Source organism: Microcaecilia unicolor, chromosome 5 (assembly GCF_901765095.1).
Source record: "Microcaecilia unicolor chromosome 5, aMicUni1.1, whole genome shotgun sequence".
Lineage (NCBI taxonomy): Eukaryota > Metazoa > Chordata > Amphibia > Gymnophiona > Siphonopidae > Microcaecilia > Microcaecilia unicolor.
Window position 1 is genome coordinate 250,336,078 of NC_044035.1, and position 19,306 is coordinate 250,355,383.

Genomic DNA, 19,306 nt, shown 5'->3' on the forward strand with positions numbered 1-19,306 from the left:
CTTATAATCCAAGAGTGCAAGCTGATGTCGGGGAAAGAATGTTGGCAAGAAAATAGACTGGTTCAGATGGAACTCCGACACTAACTTCGGAAGGAACTTAGGGTGTATGCAGAGGACTACTCTGTTGTGATGAAACTTAGTATAAGGTGAATCCACTAAGGCCTGAAGTTCACTGATCCTACAAGCTGAAGCAATAGCCACCAAGAAAACCACCTTCCAGGTCAAGTACTTCAAATAGCAGGAATTCAGTGGCTCAGAAGGAGCTTTCATCAGCTGGGTGAGAATGACGTTCAGATCCCAGGACACTGCTGGAGATTTAACAGGGGGCTTTGACAAAAGCAAACCTTTCATGATGCAAACAACTAAAGGCTGTCCAGAGATGGGCTTACCTTCTACACGTGGATGACAAGCACTAATTGCACTAAAGTGAACCCTTACACAGTTGGTCTTGAGACCAGACTCTGATTAGTGTAGAAGGTATTCAAGCAAGATCTGTGTAGGGCTAATAAAGACATCTAAGGCTTTGGTCTCACACCAGATGGCAAACTTCCTCCATTTGAAAGAATAACACCGCTTAGTGGAATCTTTTCTGGAAGCCAGCAAGACACGGGAGACACCCTCCGAGAGACCTAAGGAAGCAAAATCTAGGCTCTCAACATCCAAGCTATGAGAGCCAGAGACTGGAGGTTGAGATGTAAAAGTGACCCCTCATTATGAGTAATGAGAGTCGGAAAACACTCCAATATCCACGGTTCCTCGGAGGATAACTCCAGAAAAAGAGGGAATCAAATCTGCCGCAGCCAGTACAGTGTGATCAGAATCATGGTTCCAGTGTCTTGCTTCAGTTTCAACAAAGTTTTTCATACTAGAGATATTGGAGGATACGCATACAGAAGACCTGTCCCCCAACTGAGAAGGAAGGCATCTGTCGACGGCCTGAAGCCTGGAACAGAACTGAGGGACCTTGTGGTGGATCTGAGTGGCACAAAGATCCACCAAGGGGGTGCCTGACGCTCAGAAGATCTTGCAGGCTATGCCCATATTGAGAGACCACTCATGTAGTTGCTCAGCTTGTTGGCCAGAATATTCTTTGTACCTGCCACATGACTTTTTTGGAACATGCCATGTTGGCGAACCCAATGCCACATGCCAACAGCCTGTTCCTGTGCCCAACTGCTTGTTGGTGCTATACATTGCAACCTGATTATCTGTTTGGATGAGAACAATTTGGTGAGATAACCAATCTGTGAAAGTTTTTAGAGCGCTCCAGATCGCCTGAAGCTCTAAGAGACTGATCTGAAGATTCATGTCCTGGAAGTACCAAGCAACTTGAGTGTGAAGCCCATCTACATGGAAGTCCCAGAGTCAAATTGGATCGAACTGTCCACCACTGAAGAGAGCGTACAAGATCTGGGGGCACTTGGACATCTTCTAGATTCCCCATGGCTCGATACCACCGAGAAGCCAGGGTCCACTGAGCTAATCTCATGTGAAGACGTGTCATGGGTGTAATGTACACTGTGGAAGCCATGTGGTCCAACAACCTCAACATCTGCCAAGCTGTGACCTGCTGAGATGCATGAACATTGGATGCAAGTGAGATAAGTCTGCTTGCGTTTCTGGGAGGTAGGCTCGAACCCTCTTGTGTCTCGAGCAGGAGTCCTATGAACGCCAATCGCTGGACAGGGTGGAGATGGAACTATAGGTAGTTTAAAATGAACTCTAGTAGATCGAGCACCTGAATAGTCATCCGCATGGACTCCCGAGCACTGTCCTCTGAGGTGCTCTTCACCAGCCAATCGTCAAGATACGGTAACACATGGACTCCCAGTCTGTGTAGCGATACTGCAATTACTGCCAGACACTTGGTGAAGATCCCAGGAGCTGATGTGAGGCCAAAAGGCAACACGCGGTACTGAAAGTGATGTGTTCCAAGCCGAAATCGGGGCTGGAAGTATCGGGATGCGAGCATATGCATCATTTAAGTCCAGCAGCATAGCCAATCTTTTTCTGAATCATTGGGAGAAGGGTGCCCAGGGAAACCATGCTGAACTTTTCTCAGACTAGAAAGTTGTTCAGGGCCCTTAGGTCTAGGACGGGACGCATCCCCCCTTATTCTACAAAAGGAATAGAATCCCTGCCCTTCTTCCCCTGGTGGAACAGGTTCGACCACATGGGCCTTTAGAAGGGCAGAGAGTTCCTCTGCAAGTACCTGCCTGTGCTGACAGCTGAATGAATGAGCTGTTGGAGGGCAATTTGGAGGTTTGAGATGTCAACTGAGGTCATATCCAAGAAGGACTATTTGAAGAACTCACCAGTCAGATATCATAAAAGGCCACCTTAGGTGAAAAGGTTTTAGCCTCCCCAACTGGCAAGTCATCCAGGACGAACACTTTTAAAGTGGCTATGCTCTGCTCAAGTCAGTCAAAAGCTCGTGGCAGGGGCCTTAGGCGCATGCTATTGACGTAAACCAGCATGCTAGGGCTGAACCTGAGTAGGCTGACGAGCCAAAGTGTACCTTTGCATAGAATAGTAGTAGAGACCACTCCCTGGCTTGCCAAAAACCCTCCTAGATGAGGAGGTAGGAGTAGAAGGCATCCGGCAGGAGAGAGAAGAAATTGTATCAGTATGCTTCATGATTTGGTCAGTGACCTCCTCAACTTTCTCTCCAAAAAAGGTTATCCCCCAGCAAGAAGCATCTGCCAACCACTGCTGAACAGAGCGTTCAAGTCAGAAACATGCAGCCATGAGAGCATGCGCATTGCTATACTTTGAGCAGAGATCCTGGATGCCACATCAAAAGTATTGTACATGCCCCTGGCCAAAAACTTTCGACACACCTTCTGCTGCTTGACCAACTGGCAAAAGACTTGACCTGCTCCAGAGGGAGTGCATCCACCAAGTCCGACAGCTGTCACACCGAGTTTCGCAAGTAGATGCTCATGAAGAGCTGGCAGGATTGTATAAGGGAGATGAGTGTTGAAGCCTAACAACTGCAGCCGAAAAGAATCCATGGTTCCACCTTCTCTGTCTGGGAGTGCTGAGGCATAATCCTTAGTACTCCTGGCTCTTTGAGAGCAGACTCCACCATCATGGTTCACTGTGGAGCCGATACTGGGTGTTAAATTTCTTGGCAATGACAGAAGGGACAGAGACCAACAGAAGGGATCACCCAGTTCCTGAAGAGGACCATCTTGGCATCAGCCATTTCCTGAACAAAAGATGAAAATAAAAGGGCTCTCCGGTGGAGACTCTCTCCTTTCAGGTGGGGGGGGGGGGGGGGGGGGGGGGGGGGGAAATCAGAGGGAATCCCATAAGTCTCACCTGAGGAGAAGTATCTGGAATCCTCCTCTGAACCCCATGGGCGCTCCTCCTCTGTGTCAGGAAGCAAGGCCTGGATACACTCATAGAGGGCCAACATTGGGAAAAGCTGAGGCTCCGGTTAAGAGACAGGTTGCAGGACTGTCGGGTAAATACAAGAGCAGACTGGTGGCTGCTGGTAGAACAGCACATCGGTACCTCCCGGAACCATGTGTCGAGGGGGATCAATGACGATGCTTCTTGGCCTTCACCCGAAGCTCATTACCGAGGCTCCATGGTCAAACAAGGACGTCGAAGCCTCACGTTGACTCGGGGTCAGGTCATACAGTGGCCGGTCCCAGGGAATCTACACAGCAGTACATAAGTATTGCCACACTGGGACAGACCAAAGGTCCATCAAGCCCAGCATTCTGTTTCCAACAGTGGCCAATCCAGGTCACAAAATAGCTGGCAAGATCCCGTAGGCCTTGAGACAGGTGGAGACCACTTGATGTACCACTGCTCCCAGTGTTTGCAAATCTAGCAGCAGCCATGCTTACCGATGCTCTGGATGCTGGTGTGAAGTCGTCAATGCCAATGCCTCCGACCTAGATACCAATGTGGACACCAAGGAACTAGACTTGGCTCCAAAAGTCTCTCGTGTTGAGCCTCTGGAAAGCTGGGTCCTTTTCTTCATATGAAGACAAAAGGTTGCAGTTTTCAGGGTTATGGTCGGGCCCTAAACACTAGAAACACCAACAATGTCTATTCCAGAGATTGTCAATTGCACTGGGTACAGCCACTGAAGTCAAACAGACAAATTAAAGAGTAGTAAATCACCTGGACCGGATGGCATACATCCAAGGGTACTCAAAGAACAAAAGCATTAAATTGCTGAGCTGCTGTTATATGTAACCTGTCATTAAATTAGTCCCTAGTAACTGAAGATTGGAGGGTGGCCAATGTGACGCTGATTTTTAAAAGGGTTCTAGGGGTGATCCGGGAAATTATAGAATGGTAAGCCCGACGTCGGTGCCAGGCAAAATAATGGAAACTATTATAAAGAATAAAATACAGAACACATAGACAAACGGTTAATTAGACAGAGTCAGCATGGGTTCAGTCAAGGAAAGTCTTGCCTCACCAATTTGCTAAGGCGTGAATAAGCATGTGGATAAAGGTGTGTCGGTTGGTGCACTGTATCTAGATTTCCAGAAAGCTTTTGATAAAGTTCCTCATGAGAGACTCCTAAGAAAATTAAAGAGTCATAGGGTAGGAGGCAAGGTTCTGGTGTGGATTAGGAACTGATTATTGGACAGAAAACAGAGGGTAGGGTTAAATGGTCATTTCTCTCATTGGAGGAGGGTGAACAGTGGAGTGCTGCAGGGATCTGTACCAGGACCGGTACTATTTAACATTTATGGATATGGAAATCAGAATGACGAGTGAGGTGATCAAATTTGCAGATGATACAAAACTATTAACGGTTGTTAAAACGTGTGGACTGAAATATTGCAGGAAGACCTTAGGATATTGGAAGACTGAGCAGCCAAACGACAGATGAAATTTAATGTGGACAAATGCAAGGAGATGCACATTGGAAAGAATAATCTGAATCATAGTTAACTGATGCTAGGGTCCACCTTAAGGGTTAGTGCTCAAGAAAAGATCTGAGTGTCGCTGTAGATAATATGCTGAAATCTTCTGCTCAGTGTGCGGCGATGGCAAAAAAAGCAAACAGGATGCTAGGAATTATTAGGAAAGCGATGGTGAATAAGAACGAAAATAATATAATGCCTTTGTATCGCTCCATGGTGCGTCCGCATCTTGAATATTGCATTCAGTTCTGGTTGCCATATCTCAAAAAAGATACAGCAGAATTAGAAAACATTCAAAGAAGAGCGACCAAAATGATTAAGGGGATGGAATTCCTCATGTATGAGGAAAGGCTAAAGAGGTTAGGGCTCTTCAGCTTGGAAAAGAGACAGATGAGGAGAGATATGATTGAAGTCTACAAAATCCTGAGTGGTGTAGAACGAGTAGAAGTAAACAGATTTTTCACTTGTTCCAAAAGTATAAAGACTAGGGGGCACTCAAGGAGGTTCACAGAATTACTTTTAAAACAAATAGGAGGAAATATTTTTTCACTCAACGAATAGTTAAGCTGTTAGTGTATCTGGGTTTAAAAAGGTTTTGGACAAATTCCTGGAGAAAAAAGTCCATAGTATGCTATTGAGACAGACATGGGAAGCAACTGCTTGCCCTGAGATTTGTAGTATGGAGTGTTGCCCACGATTTGGATTTCTGCCAGGTACTTGTTACCTGGCATGGCCACTGTTTGGAAAACAGGATACTGGGCTAGATGGACCATTGGTCTGACCCAGTATGGCTACTCTTATGTCTTATGTAACATTAGTGGACATGGATGGGAAAACTTTGTCAGGTAAATTAAAAGAAGCGATGGTGCCAGAAAAAAGGATGAGGCGCCTGAGGGGGGAAAAAAAAAATAAGAGGGAGTAAACCCAGCCAAGGCCAACCCAAAAGCAGCCTCGTGTCGACAAAAAATTAAGGAAACTTAAAAGTTTGGCTAAAAACTAAGAAAATAAGGAAGGGGTTATACAAAGTTCCGTGAACAGAAGGATCATCAAAAAAAGTAGAAAAGCACAAAAGAAGCTCTTGGACAGAGCAAGTGTGGGGACGGTGAAAAAAATACACCCTCCCTCTTCACCATGGTTTAAAAACAACTGAGGTGCACAGCAGACGGGAAGGCACTCGCGCATACTTGGTGGAACGTGTCTCATCCATCACAAAGCTCTTCTTATGCTTTGTCATAAGACCCAGACCGGGCAATGTGGCCTGCATTACTCACTTGTGAGGAAACGCCTGCTTGTCCTCAGAGAATGTTTATGCCCCTGGTTTCTGACCAGCTTATTTGCAAACGGGCAGATGGTAAGCTCCTTATTGGGGGAGATTTTAACATAACCTTTAATACATCTTTGGATAATACGGGGTAGACAATGGCAAGATAGATAGGAAAAAGCTGAATGATCTCCTTTCTGATTGGGATTTAGTTGATGTTGGAAATTCCACCATCATAGAGAACAAGATTATATGTTCTACTTATAGGTTTATCATAACTATTCTAGGATCGACATGAGGTTGGTGGGTACTGCTGCCATAGATCATGCCCCCATTTTGCTTACAATGTTTTAAGTTCAGAGTCACAAGGGAGACAATATTGGAGGTTGGATGATGGCCTGCTGTTGGCCTCCAAACATAAGTCTAATTAGAGAATGATCTGAAGAGTATTTTTAAATTCAATGACACAAATGAGGTTTCCCCTCAAATACTCTGGGAAAGTTTAAAAGTAGTTGAGAGGCAAGATAATAGCAGTGACATCTTATAAGCAAAACGAGTGCTCTCAAAGAAAGCATGCTTTGAGACAGAAATTATATCATCTCGAGCATGTCATAAGCAGGAGGGTGTAACTCAATCTTTAGTGTCTCAAATAGAAAAAATTCATGCCAATTTACAGGAGATGGATTTGGAAGAAATTAGTGAAAAGATACGGACGCTGAGACAAGAATATTTTGAGGAAGCAAATAGGGTGGGGCAGTTTATCAGCTCAAATTCAAAAAGCGGGCGCACAAACACCATTCTATGGATTAGAGATATGGGGGACAAGATTATATATTGCCAGAACATATTCAAGAGGCATTTGTCCAATTCTATAAAACCTTATATAAGCCAGAGAAGCAAGTGCCCTCTGAGGAGCTGAACCATTTTTGGGGGGATGGATCAAGCTGTATAAGTTGACATGGGCATAGGAATGGAGGATGATGTTAGTTGGTCTATTAAAGATTTACTGCACGGAAAGCCTCAGGGTTTGACCGCTTTACAACTAGATTTTATAAGCGCTTCAAGAACTGCTTGATAAAGTTTGTGACTAAAATGTTAAATAGTTTAGGAGAAAGAGCTATGCTACCACACTCGTGGAGCTTGGCAGGGATAACTCTTATCCTTAAGCTGGGAAAGGAACCAAATGTTTGTGGGTCATATCGACCCCTCTCTTCACTAAACTTCTGGCTATAGATTGCAATGTTACATGCCACATTTAGTCTGTGACGATCAATTCCTTCAAAAAGGCGGTAAATAATCCTAATAAATAAATCTGGGTTCATATAGGGGCACCAAATCTTTGATATTAGAAGGGTTTGTCATCTTATGTGGTATACTAGGCATCATCAGATTCAGGCCTTGATCTTGGGTGTGGATGCCAAAAAGGCTTATTTGTTTTAAGACTCTGGACAAGGTCAGAGTCACAGGACGGTTCATGGATTGGATCTGGACAAAATAAATATACACAGCCTCTGGCTTCCTTGATGATTAATGTGACTTATACCGACAGTTTTGAGTTAGCCTGTGGAACTAGGCAGGGATGTACCCTGTTTACAATTCTTTTTGCTTTGGGAATGGAGCCATTGGCTCAGTTTATGGGACAGATATGATTAAGGGTCTCAGAAGTGGAGAGATACAGCATAAAATTTTATTATTTGATGATGATGATGTATTATTTTCTGCTTACCAAACCCTGCTCTTTACTGATAGTGGTGGAACAACTGATACATTTGGGTCGGTCTTGTGATTATTTGTTACATTTGGTATCCCACATTTTCCCACCTTTTGCAGGCTCAGTGTGGCTTAATATAACCATTAATGGCGTTAGCCAATTACGGTCTGAACAAATACATTGGTATGAATGAATACAAAGTGATATTTGGTAGAATGAGGTACATGTATGGTAGGTACAGTTGGGGGGAACTTAGAGAGGAAAAGGGGGAAGAAGAGTCAGATAATGTTCGTTACGGTCTTTGGTTGCATTGGTCGCAGGTGAACAGGTATTTATGTTGGGTCGGTGGGGTAGGCTCTTTGAAAAGGTCTGTCTCTTAGTATTTTCCAAAAATGTAGGTGGTCGAGCGTAGTTTTTACTGCTTGTTGGCATGCGTTCCATAGTTGTGCGCTTAGGTAGGAAAAGCTGGTTGCATAGGTGGATTTGTATTTAGTATCAATAAAGCTAGTCAGAAATTTTGACTATTTCTATGACGGAGCCCAATACTGTTGCTATTCACCAGTTTCCTTATAGTTTGGGCTGCTCACTCAGATATCGGGGGTTAATCTTAAGTCAGCCCTGGATGATCTTTATCAGGCTATCCGAGGTTGTTGAAAACACTGTGGGATAAAGCTCCTGGCTGGGTAGGATCCATGTAGTCAAGATGGCAATTCTGCCAAAGTTAATATATTTGTTACTGCCTTGCCTGTTCCACTCCCTGGTAAGTTTTTCAGCTTGCATTATAAAAAGGTTTTTTCCAATATATATGAAAAAAGAAGCTCTCTAGAGTGCAAATGCAATTCCTTGTTCCAACTTAGGAAGCAGGGAATATGGCAGTGCCCAATTTTTTGATTCCAGTATCAAGTTGCCCATCTTAAATATTTAACCAATTGGCAAGGGACCTACAGGGTTGGGGCAGGAAAAGCAATATTTGATGAACAAGACCCATTGAGGGTCCTTGCCCTGACTGTCACTAGTGACAATGTGTTCTACGATAAGCCACCGTGAACCCGATTACCAAGTTGATGTTAATATATGGCTGAAAGCTATGCTTAAATTGTTGCCAGGCAGAAGTTAATTTTTGGCGACATCTATTTGTGGATTGCTTTGTTCTGGGCAGCTTGATTATAATTAATTAGTTTGGGAAAGGGAATGGTCTACCTACTTTGGGACAGTTAATAGAAAGAGGGGAGAGTTTGTGGGATTTCCGGGAAACTTGTAGGAGAATAGCAAACTTTGGAAAGAGGAATGCTTTTTCCTATAGGCAAGTAGTGAATTAATAAGGTGCAAGGCCAGTAGGGAACTGCACCTCGAACTAACACCCTAGAGCAGGCAATGAATGAATGGGAGCAGTGGGAGATAGGAGCATATTAAGATTCTATACAGCCCTGCTTCTTAAATCACTTAACTTAGTGAGAGGTCCTATTACATTTGGGAAAGTTAAAGAAAAATTTGATCACAATGTTTCCAATGCTCTGCTTTACATCTTACATGTTGGATGCACTAAAGTTCTAAACAAAAAAGTTAGAGACCATAATTCTCAGCACTTTATTACTTACTGATGGCATCTCCATGTTGTTGACTGAGCTTCATGCAGGCCTCCTTCTGACATCACTTCCTCTTCTGTTTCTTCTTCTGCATTGGCAACATTTCTACGCTTAAACAACTAAAAGAAAAAATTATTCTCATTTATACAATTCAATTAAGCTGATCTAAGCTGTGTACAATATATTATAAAAATAAAGAGGGGTGGTGGGAAGGATAAACAGAACACACACGGGGAGGCCTAAGTTATGAATTAAACATAATTACACCCAACTTTCATTACACTTATTTCAAACCACCTAAACGCAAACACATAAACAACGGAAATGTCCTTACACCTGGTATACTGAATACATAGCACCTTCAACTCTGGTGTCAAGAACCTGGGCTCTCAGCAAAGCTCAACATCAGTGTCATTCTATTCCTTCAGACTGAAGATTTACTTGCTTATAATAAACGCCAGCATTTCTGAGATCCCTGGAAATGTGCAGAACGTTCTGAAAATGAATATCTCTCCTATCTCTGTATTTGTGTCTCAGTCCCATCACTCTATTGTATCCACTAGCTGACAGTAAGGCTATTCCAGATCTTATTCCAGCTCCCAATAAAAAAATAAATAAATAAAATTGTTTCAGAGAAGACAAAGCGCCTTTTTTTTCTGGAGTTAGCTTTTATTGATGTAAAAATTTAGTTTCAGTATGATTCAAGGTATTTTAACCGATATTGGGTGTGGCAATGGGAGCCACGATGCCCCATCAGTTGCCAACTTGTTTGTAGTTTTTTATTGAGTTTGATTTCTTTTATGATTTTCAATACAGAGATAACAAGAGCTCACAACCATAGCAAACATTCTACAAAATATGGCAATACCGGAGCTCACGTTTAAGAAGTAACTATCAATATCTAGGTTAAGATTAAATAAGAAAGAGAGGAAGAAGAGAGAAAAAAGAGGGGGGGGGGGGGCTGAAGGATACAACCAAGCACGGTGCATGCATAGGCCATGAGATACACCAAGTTAAGTGCTTATCAAGGTACAGTGTTAAAATAAGATACAAGTGGCAGCCATTTCTCCCTGTATAAAGCAAAACGAGGAGATTTCTTTTGCAAGGTGTGATTCATATTTGCAAATTTGAAAGCAATAAGTTCCACCATTCCTGGTAGGTGGCTTGGTGTAAGGACTGCCAATGTGAGAAGATTACCTTCAATGCTAAAGAATACCATGGTGCTAACAAGAGTCCCTTCACTGTGAGTCAGCAAACTCTTGTAGCACTGATCTCCGAGTATCACAAATTTATAGGTGATTGAGCCAGGAAGGTGAAAAATGTCTACCAGTTGTGACAGATTTCTAGCAGTATTTACGAATGCACACAGTCAAATATAAGGTGCATTATATTACCCACTTGAGACTGACAAGACCAGCATACATTAAGGTTAGAGGGAGCGATAACATGCATGCTATATGGCATCCATGAGATCTATGCAAAAGAAATACATAGACTGTATAGTAGTAGAAGAATTAGAGCATCTTAAGAGGGACTTCCAAAGCTTTCCCACAAATCATCTGAGATAGGTTGCTGTATGTCTTCCTCCAACATCTACGTAAACCTGTACAATTTGTACGAGATTTGCTGAGAAGAATTGTAAATGGTGAAGCAGCGTGGCCAGTATGCTGAAGCCTCAAATTAAAATCCATAAGCTCTGGGGTTTGGGTCAGGAACTGTATTTGTAATCTACCTTTAGTTTTCTTTTTTAACATGGAACTAATCTGAAGCCATTGGTAAAATTGGGCGTCTGATAATGAAATTCTGTTTTCAAATCTGAGAAGGTTTTCCATGTCTGACTATTCATATGGATCGTATCTTTTAAGGACCAAATTCCTATACGCTGCCAATGAGACCACAAGACTTGCTTATTACCAATTTTAAAGTTAGGATTATTCCAATATAGGGGTGAGTGGCATATCAGACCAAGGAATACCAATAGATTTATCCAAGGATATCATTAATTTGTAAGTGGTGTTGATGATCGGATTGGAAACAATGCTCTTAGGAAGGCGCATGCCAATTAGATAGGAAGCTCTAATGGGTCGATGGTTCAAGGTTAACCATCCTGGCGGGGGAAGTAACATTCACAGGAGTGACCCATTCCATGCCCCTGACCGCATAATGCTTTATGATAAAGCAGATCATGAGGAAATTTTACTCCTCCGTGCCTTTTTTGAAAGCTTAAGTTTACTCAGAGATTCTGGGCATTTTAAGATTCCATAAAAGTTGGTGAGCATCTTTTCCAGTCGCCTATAAAAGGAACAAGGGAAGAGAAGAGGGATCATGCTCATTGTATATATGATTTTAGGGACTATCATCATTTTGATATTATCTAGCCTTCCCCACCAAGTGAGGTTTTAATGGGGACCAGGCCACCAGTGAGGACCCAACCTGCGTAAATACTTTGTCAGAGATTAACTTTAATGGTGTTGGTAAGGTCTCTATCAAAAAAGACACCAAGATACTTTATAGAAGACGACATCCATTTACAGGGCAGCTCTGGAGTGGTAAAAGGAGTACAGATGTCGTTCAAAGGCATCATTTCTGTTTTATCCCAATTACCTTATAACCTGAAATTTTTGAGAATCTAGATATTAGGTTAAAGAGGGCTTTCAAGATGATTGAGGGTTGGTGAGATATAACATGATATCATCCACATATGCTCAGAGTTTGAACCTCCTTCTTATCCAGAAGGATACCAGCAATACCTGCTGATTTTCGAAATTGCCACTAGGAGAGGTTCAAGAGCCATATTGAATAACAAGGGGGAGATGGGGCAGCCTTGCCTGGTGCCTCTATGCAGAACGAATGGGTTAGAGACTTCACCATTAGCTACTATACGGGCCAAAGGATGGGAGTATAGCAGCTGCACCATATGAATATACGGATCAGGGAAACCCAAATTGCTTATGGACAACAACAAGTATTTCCATTCTACCCGGTCAAAGGCCTTTTTCCACATCAAGGTAAACAGGACAGTAGGGATACTCCCTGACCGAGCAAAATGTATAACATGACATAGTAATCTGGTGTTGTCAGCACTATTTGTGGACTTAACAAAACCAGCCTGATCCCTGGTACAAGAGAATGAACAATGTCTCAATTCCTGCAACATAAAATCTTTGCATAAATTTTAGTCAGTATTTAAAAGCGAAATTGGTCTGTCATTCTGTACAAGGTGCTGTCTCTATTGGGTTAGGCAGCACTATTACATTGGCATCCAAAAAGCATCTGACGAAGCAGACTCTAGCAGCGCGTGAAATAGGTCAGCAGATGAGTTGATATAGAAGAGAAGGCCTTATAAAATTCCACAGGATACCATCTGGGCCTGGCGATTTACCTAAAGGTAGTTGATTGCAGAAATTATTTCATCATGAATAAGAGTTTCCCCCAGAAGGGTAACTTCGCAAAAGGCTGCTTAGAGGCCATATTATCTGACCGATGCCGAAGCCAGAGCAGACACCTAGCTGTCACCATCAAGACATCTGTTTTGGCAGACACCCTTACCAAATCATAAAGGGTATCAGCCAAAAAAGCCAAAGAATCCATCCGCAGGGGCACATCTGAAAGAGAAGCGGAACCTTCCGAGGGTTGTTCGACCGCTTGCTGAAGCCAGAGAGACATGCCCGAGCAGGATAAGAACTGCATATAGCAGCTTGCAGTGCTAGGGCTGAAACCCTGAAAGACGTTTCAAAGATGCCTCCAAGTGGTGGTCCTGCATATCTTTCAAAGTGACCCCCCCCCCTTCCACAGGGACAGTAGTCTTCTTAGTAAACCGCAGTTACCAGCAAAGTCTACTTTAGACAGCCCAAAAGAGCCAGATCTTCCACAACGGTAGAGACATAGCTCTAGCCCACCTTTAAGGTCCCATCCGGATCCGACCACTGAGCTGTGATAAGCTCCTGTATGGATTCGTGGAACGGAATGCCCAAGTAAGCTTTCTAGTACTGGCCATCTTGGGATTACAAATGGCCCCCAATCACCTCCAGATCTTCAATATTGAGAGCCTGTAAGGCATCAGCAATAAAGAGATGGGAGTTTATCGTGATGAAAAATAAGTTTACCGCTTTAGGGTTGTCCTGCTCTTGAGGCAAGACTCCCCCTTCCTCTAGATCTTCCAACCTGAATGTCTAGCAGATTCCTCCGAACCCCCAAAAGAGACTTGAAGAGGATGGAGGAGCTACAGATGCAGCGCTTAGGGTCCTGGGCATCTGCAGGAGAAGAAGGCATTATGCCCCCCGCAGCGAGAGATCTTGCTGGGTGCTTTAGCAACAGTAGGCCTATCATGAAGCAAACAACTAAAATGTGCACAGAGATGGGCTTACCATCTACATGCACCAAGTGCACTGAGGTGGACTCAGAATGGTGAACAGTATTCAAGCGTTTTTGGGGTATGACAGGAAAGGATCTAGTGCTTTGCCCTCAAACCAGATGGCAAACCTCCTTCACTTAAAATTATGTGACCTCTTAGTGGAATCCTTTCTGGGAGCAAGACAGACATGAAAGACACTTGTGCAATTGAAGAGAGTCAGCTTCTAGCCCAGGGTGTTCCCAACCTAGTCTTCATGATACCCACAGTAAATATGTATAATTGATTTGCATACAATGGACAACCAGTCCACCAACAGCCTCTTTAGCTTCCTCCTCCAAGCTGAAGCAGATCAACCAATCAGGTACAAATTAACTCATCCCTTCCTTGTGTAGGAAGGTTACCACGAGCACCATAATTTTAAGAAGTTTCTGGAAGCCATTGCAGTCCAAACAGCAGAACCCTGAACCAATAACACTCACCAAGGATACAATCTGAGAAACTTCAAGTGCACTTGCCAGGTATGGGGAGATAGGGAGACAGGCCTAGGATTAGGTTGAAAAACAGGAAGCAGCTCACCATCTTGACTGCTGTGAATACAGATAGCAAGATTTCCATGTGGAACCAGGTATCTGAAAGGTGGCATTGACACCTCTGAGATCCAAGATAGGCCAGGACATCCTCCCTTCTTGGAAGCCACAAAGTAAATGAATAGCAACTTCAGCCACACTCTCCTGAGAAAATTGGAACAGTGGCCACCAACTAAAACAAGTGTCCCAGCATGTCAGCCATTACCTTCATCTTGAGTGCCGACTGGCAGTAAGAGGTGACAGACCTCCCCCCCTCCCCTTTTAGTAAAAGCATGCGGAAATGACCTCCACCTATTGCACTTCAGACAGGATCCACTGGAATGCAACACACACCTCTTCCCCTGCAGATGAGAATCTGCTTTCACCCCAGGGCTTACAAGCACCCGAAGGATCAGTTACTCTCAAACCTGTCTAGAAACGCAGAGAAGGAAGAGGACTGCACTCTTCAGAAGAGACTTGCTTGTCAAGCCCTTCATAGAATGGACCCTCTCAAAGCTTTTGAGGCCTCGTTTCATCCAAATCGTTAAACAGCTTTCCGAGATCATTCCCAAAGGATAGCTTATCCTGAAATAGGAGCTTGAAGGCCAAGTCAGCAGACCAATTCTGGAGAAACAGTCATTTGTGAATCACCAGTGCAGAGGCTACTGATCTGGCCAGGAACCAAATGAGATCATACAGCACAGCTATCAAAAAAAACTGCAGACTCCAGACGGTGGTTCTAGGGAGCTGCTTGAGTCCAGGAAGTGTATGCTCTGACTAAATAACCTCTACTAATCATCCCCACTCCCAGCACCAAAGCTGGAGAGCCTCAAGCTTTCTATCCTTGTAATCCTTCAAGGCCAAACCACCATTCCAGTGGAGGGTGACCTCCAATGTCACTGATGTAACAACAGCATTCACTTTGAGCAGATGAAACAGTTGATCCAACTTCTTCTGTAGTGGAGGGCAGTTCTTCCCCATAACTATTACCCTTCAAAACCATCTCAGGGTCTTCCTGTTCAACAAGGATCATTGTACAAAGAATAGACAGGACTTCTCTCTGCAAACCCTCCAAAACTGGGTCTCTCTGCAAACCCTCCAAAACTGGGTCCCTGACTGCTGATGCACGATGACAACCCATCACACCTGACTAACCGAAAGACAGGTTACTCATCCCCCTCCAAAAGGGGCATCTCTCTTTTAGGAGAAAGATACTAGTAGATAGAGTACCCCCTCATCCTCCCCAGGTGGTCAGTCTTCTTCCCAGACCAAGGCAGGAATAGACCCTGGCCCCTTCATACAAAGTTCCACAGAGTGAGATCCTTACGACCCGCTCATGAGCTGCATATCCATCTGCTGTCCTGGAGGATGTCCAGAAACCTGTAGGACAACCAGGGCCTTTTGCAGATCTTGGTAATCTCTCAGCAACTGCTTACTGAATCACTTGACTGCTGGTATTGTCACTGCTCTTCCTATCGCCAGGCATTTCCAATTGTTCTGAAGACATCTCCTCCTCATGAACCCCTGCTACAACATGCCTGAAGGAAACACATGGCAACCACTGGAGCCGTTTTTACTAGGTCTTGGCATAAGTGACAGGCATCTGAAAAAGTGAGCTCTGGTCCTCAAAAGCTCATCTCTCAAACTGGTGAGTCTAAGGTGCTACCTGCCTCTGTCATTTGTTACCCCAAACTAAACACAGCTATCCCTTCGAAAATTAGCTGCAATAGACATGCGAACCTCAAAGGTATCTATCATAGGCAGCAGTTTCACAGTTCAATCTTAAGAAAAGTTTACTTTCTGCTGAACTTCAAAGCCTCTTATGTAAGTGCCCCATATCTCAATGCGGCTTTAGATTTTGTTTCCAGTATTTCGCTTTTCACATCAAATTTGTTTTTTTAAAACACATATTAATCCTCCTGATTTAATCATTGTGCAATAGCTTGTATCCCCATAGGAGCTCAAATAACACCCCACCTCCTTATGTTATACAGGTTCTCAGCCTTACCATTTGATCTTAAGTGATGACTGCTTAATGAATTAGACACTGAAAATTCTTCATCAACTATCATTTACATCACACATTTAAGTGGGACCAGCTATTCCAATAGATATCAAGGCTGGCATCACAAATTTTATTGTGTAGATGAACTGGACAAAAATTAAATCTTCAATGTATTCATGCAAGTCATGTAATTGGTTCTGGAGGGTGGGAAATGATTTTATGGTAGAATCAGGAAAGAATGGAACAGGGAGAAAATAGCTATAGTCTGAACAATAAGTCATGGTAGTATTGGTTATAGAGAAATAGTAAGTGCCATACACCCTCAATTAAGAGCATCTGAATATCTGAACAGGGCATTTGTATTTAAATCAAAATAAGTGTAATTCTGAAGCTTTAAAGTACATCAAGGGGTTACCTGTTCTTCTCGTTTCTGTTTGCGTAACTGAAGACCCTCTTCCTCTCGTCGCCGTCGCATCTCATCAGGATTCAGGACTTGTTCTTGTAACTTTTCAGTCGGAAATTCTCTTTTCCTGAGCTGGTCATGATAACTACAACCAGACAGTAGAAAAAAAAAAAAACAATAGTTAGCTTGAGCAAATAACCAGAAACAGCAAAAATCTCACAATAAGCCATACTAGGAACAGGATGTGCTGGAAAGCGAGATATTGCATCTTTAGGGACCAATCCTGTACATCAAACTACACCCTGGAGTGTTTTGCACTAATTTTTGACTCTTAACTGGCAGAAGAGACTGCACAACAAACCAGGGTTGTGATATTACAACTTCTCAAGTTTTTACAATCGGCTACCTATAAAGGCAACATCCTACTGTACTGCATCTGGGCAAGTCTTATATCCTAGCAAGGGTGGACAAGAGAGATCCAGGTTCAATTCACAGACTCAGTTCCTGATCCTCGGCCAGCAGGGATGAAAATATGCATGAATTAGAAATTACCCTAAACAATGGCTTGGACATTATTTACAGTGCTCTTGGCACATTTCAGCCCTGCCTTTACTACACACAATATGCCAAGGAAAAATTAGTTCTTATCTGATAATTTTCTTTCCGTTAGTGCCAACAGATCAATCCAGAGACTTGTGAGTTATGTCCCTCTACCAGCAGGTGGAGATAGAGAGAACCTCCGAGGTTTGCTAAATGTGGTCCTGTGCAGCCATCTCAACCTCAGTATGAACGGTACCAAAGCAGTGGAAATTTCAACTAGATAAAACTTCCTGCCTCTCGCAGACAAATTCGTCCAACATACTTCCGCCACTTTATCTCGCTCTCTCTTTTTTCTTTTTTTTTTTTTTTTTAATAATCACACGAAGGAAACATTCTCAACAGTTGAACCCAAGAAAAAACAACGAACCGAAATATCGCAGCCACTAAATCCAGGAAGGGGCTCTGGATTGATTTGTTGGGACTAATGGAAAGAAACTTATCAGGTAAGAACTAATTTTTCCTTCCATAGCTTCCCACAGATCAATCCAGAAACTTGTGGAATGTACCCAAGCAGTCCTCAAGTAGGGCGGGAACAACTCCAATCCGGCAGAAATCACCGACGATCCAAACACTGCATCCTGCCGTGCCACAACATCCACCCGGTAAATGACGAGTGAAAGTATGAGTTGATGCCCATGTAGCGGCCCTGCAGATATCTTCCAAAGAAACCAAACGGGACTCCACATAGGAGGAAGCATGAGCCTGCGTAGAATGCGCTCAGACCTGCGAAGGGGCCTGCCTGCCCAAGGCCATGTACGCCGAACTTATAGCCTCCCGTAACCAGCATGCTATGGTGGCCATGGACGCCATGTGGCTATCTGCGACCTCCGAAGAGCACAAAGAGGTGATCAGAGGTGATCCGTCGTCCGGCTGCCCAGGGCTCCCGCGGCCTCTCTGCCTTGGCCCGTGCACTCCGGGGGAACCGGGCTCAGGGTCTATGCGCGGAGAGGTCGGGCGGGCTGTAGTCTACCGCACTGGTCGCGCCCGAGGGCCTGTGCGCTGCTGCCACACTCCCGAAACGGCCTGGGCACTGATTGCGGTTGCAGACCACGTGGACCGGGACGACTGCGGTGGACTCAGGGTGCGACTGGACCGACAGGGCGGGACCAGAACCGATAGCAGGCAGAGTCCATCGGCCCCCGGTCTGTTCCAGCCCGCCGATCCAGCGACCTGTACGACCAGGCCGATGGGAACAGGGTCAGGGACCGTGATGTGCCGGAGTCCAGCGGCACCAGCCTCTTCCAGTCTGCCAGCCCAGCGTTTCCCTGCCTGCTCTATTCCACCTGCGCCAGCGGCCTGCTCCAACCCATCGGCCTGCCCAGTCCACCTGCCTGTTCCAGTCCATCTGTTCCAAGCCCGCCTGTTCCAGCCTCTCCCCTGCTTCTTCCAGCCACCTGCTTCAACTTGTTCCAGTCCGCCTGAGCCAGCTTCTTCCTGCTTGTTCCAGTCCGCCTGATCCAGCTCTCCTGCTCGTTCAAATCCATCTGCTCCAGCTTGCTCCAGTCCGCCTGATCCAGCGTCTCCCTGCTCGTTCCAGTCCATCTGCTCCAGCTTGTTCCAGTCCGCCCGATCCAGCTTCTCCCTGCTTGCTCCAGTCCATCTGCTCCAGCTTGTTCCAGTCCATCTGATCCAGCTTCTCTCTGCTCGTTCTAGTCCATCTGCTCCGGCTTGCTCCAGTCCACCTGATCCAGCGTCTCCCTGCTTGTTCCAGTCCATCTGTCCCAGCTATTCTAGTCCGCCTGAACAAGCGTGTTCCAGCCTGCCTGATCCAGCTTCTCCCTGCTTGCTCCAGTCCTTCTAGTCCAGCTTGTCGTAGTCTGTCTGATCCGGCTTCTCCCTGCTTGCTCCAGCCCGCCTGCTCCAGCTTCTTCCAGCCTGCCTGAGCCAACTTATTCCAGCCCGCCTGAGCCAGCTTCTTCCAG

The 19,306-nt window shown here is 44.6% G+C and overlaps 1 protein-coding gene across 1 annotated transcript in view; it reads right to left on the bottom strand.

Annotated features, from left to right (window-relative positions):
* The window catches only part of KPNA1 (karyopherin subunit alpha 1), a 268,403-nt gene extending 251,476 nt beyond the window's left edge, over positions 1 to 16,927 (bottom strand). The window contains 4 exon segments of the mRNA XM_030203977.1: positions 9,469 to 9,491; positions 9,494 to 9,575; positions 16,797 to 16,873; positions 16,876 to 16,927. Coding sequence (XP_030059837.1) covers positions 9,469 to 9,491; positions 9,494 to 9,575; positions 16,797 to 16,873; positions 16,876 to 16,924 — 231 coding nt within the window. The 5' untranslated portion in view covers positions 16,925 to 16,927.
* Positions 16,928 to 19,306: the final 2,379 nt, after the last annotated feature.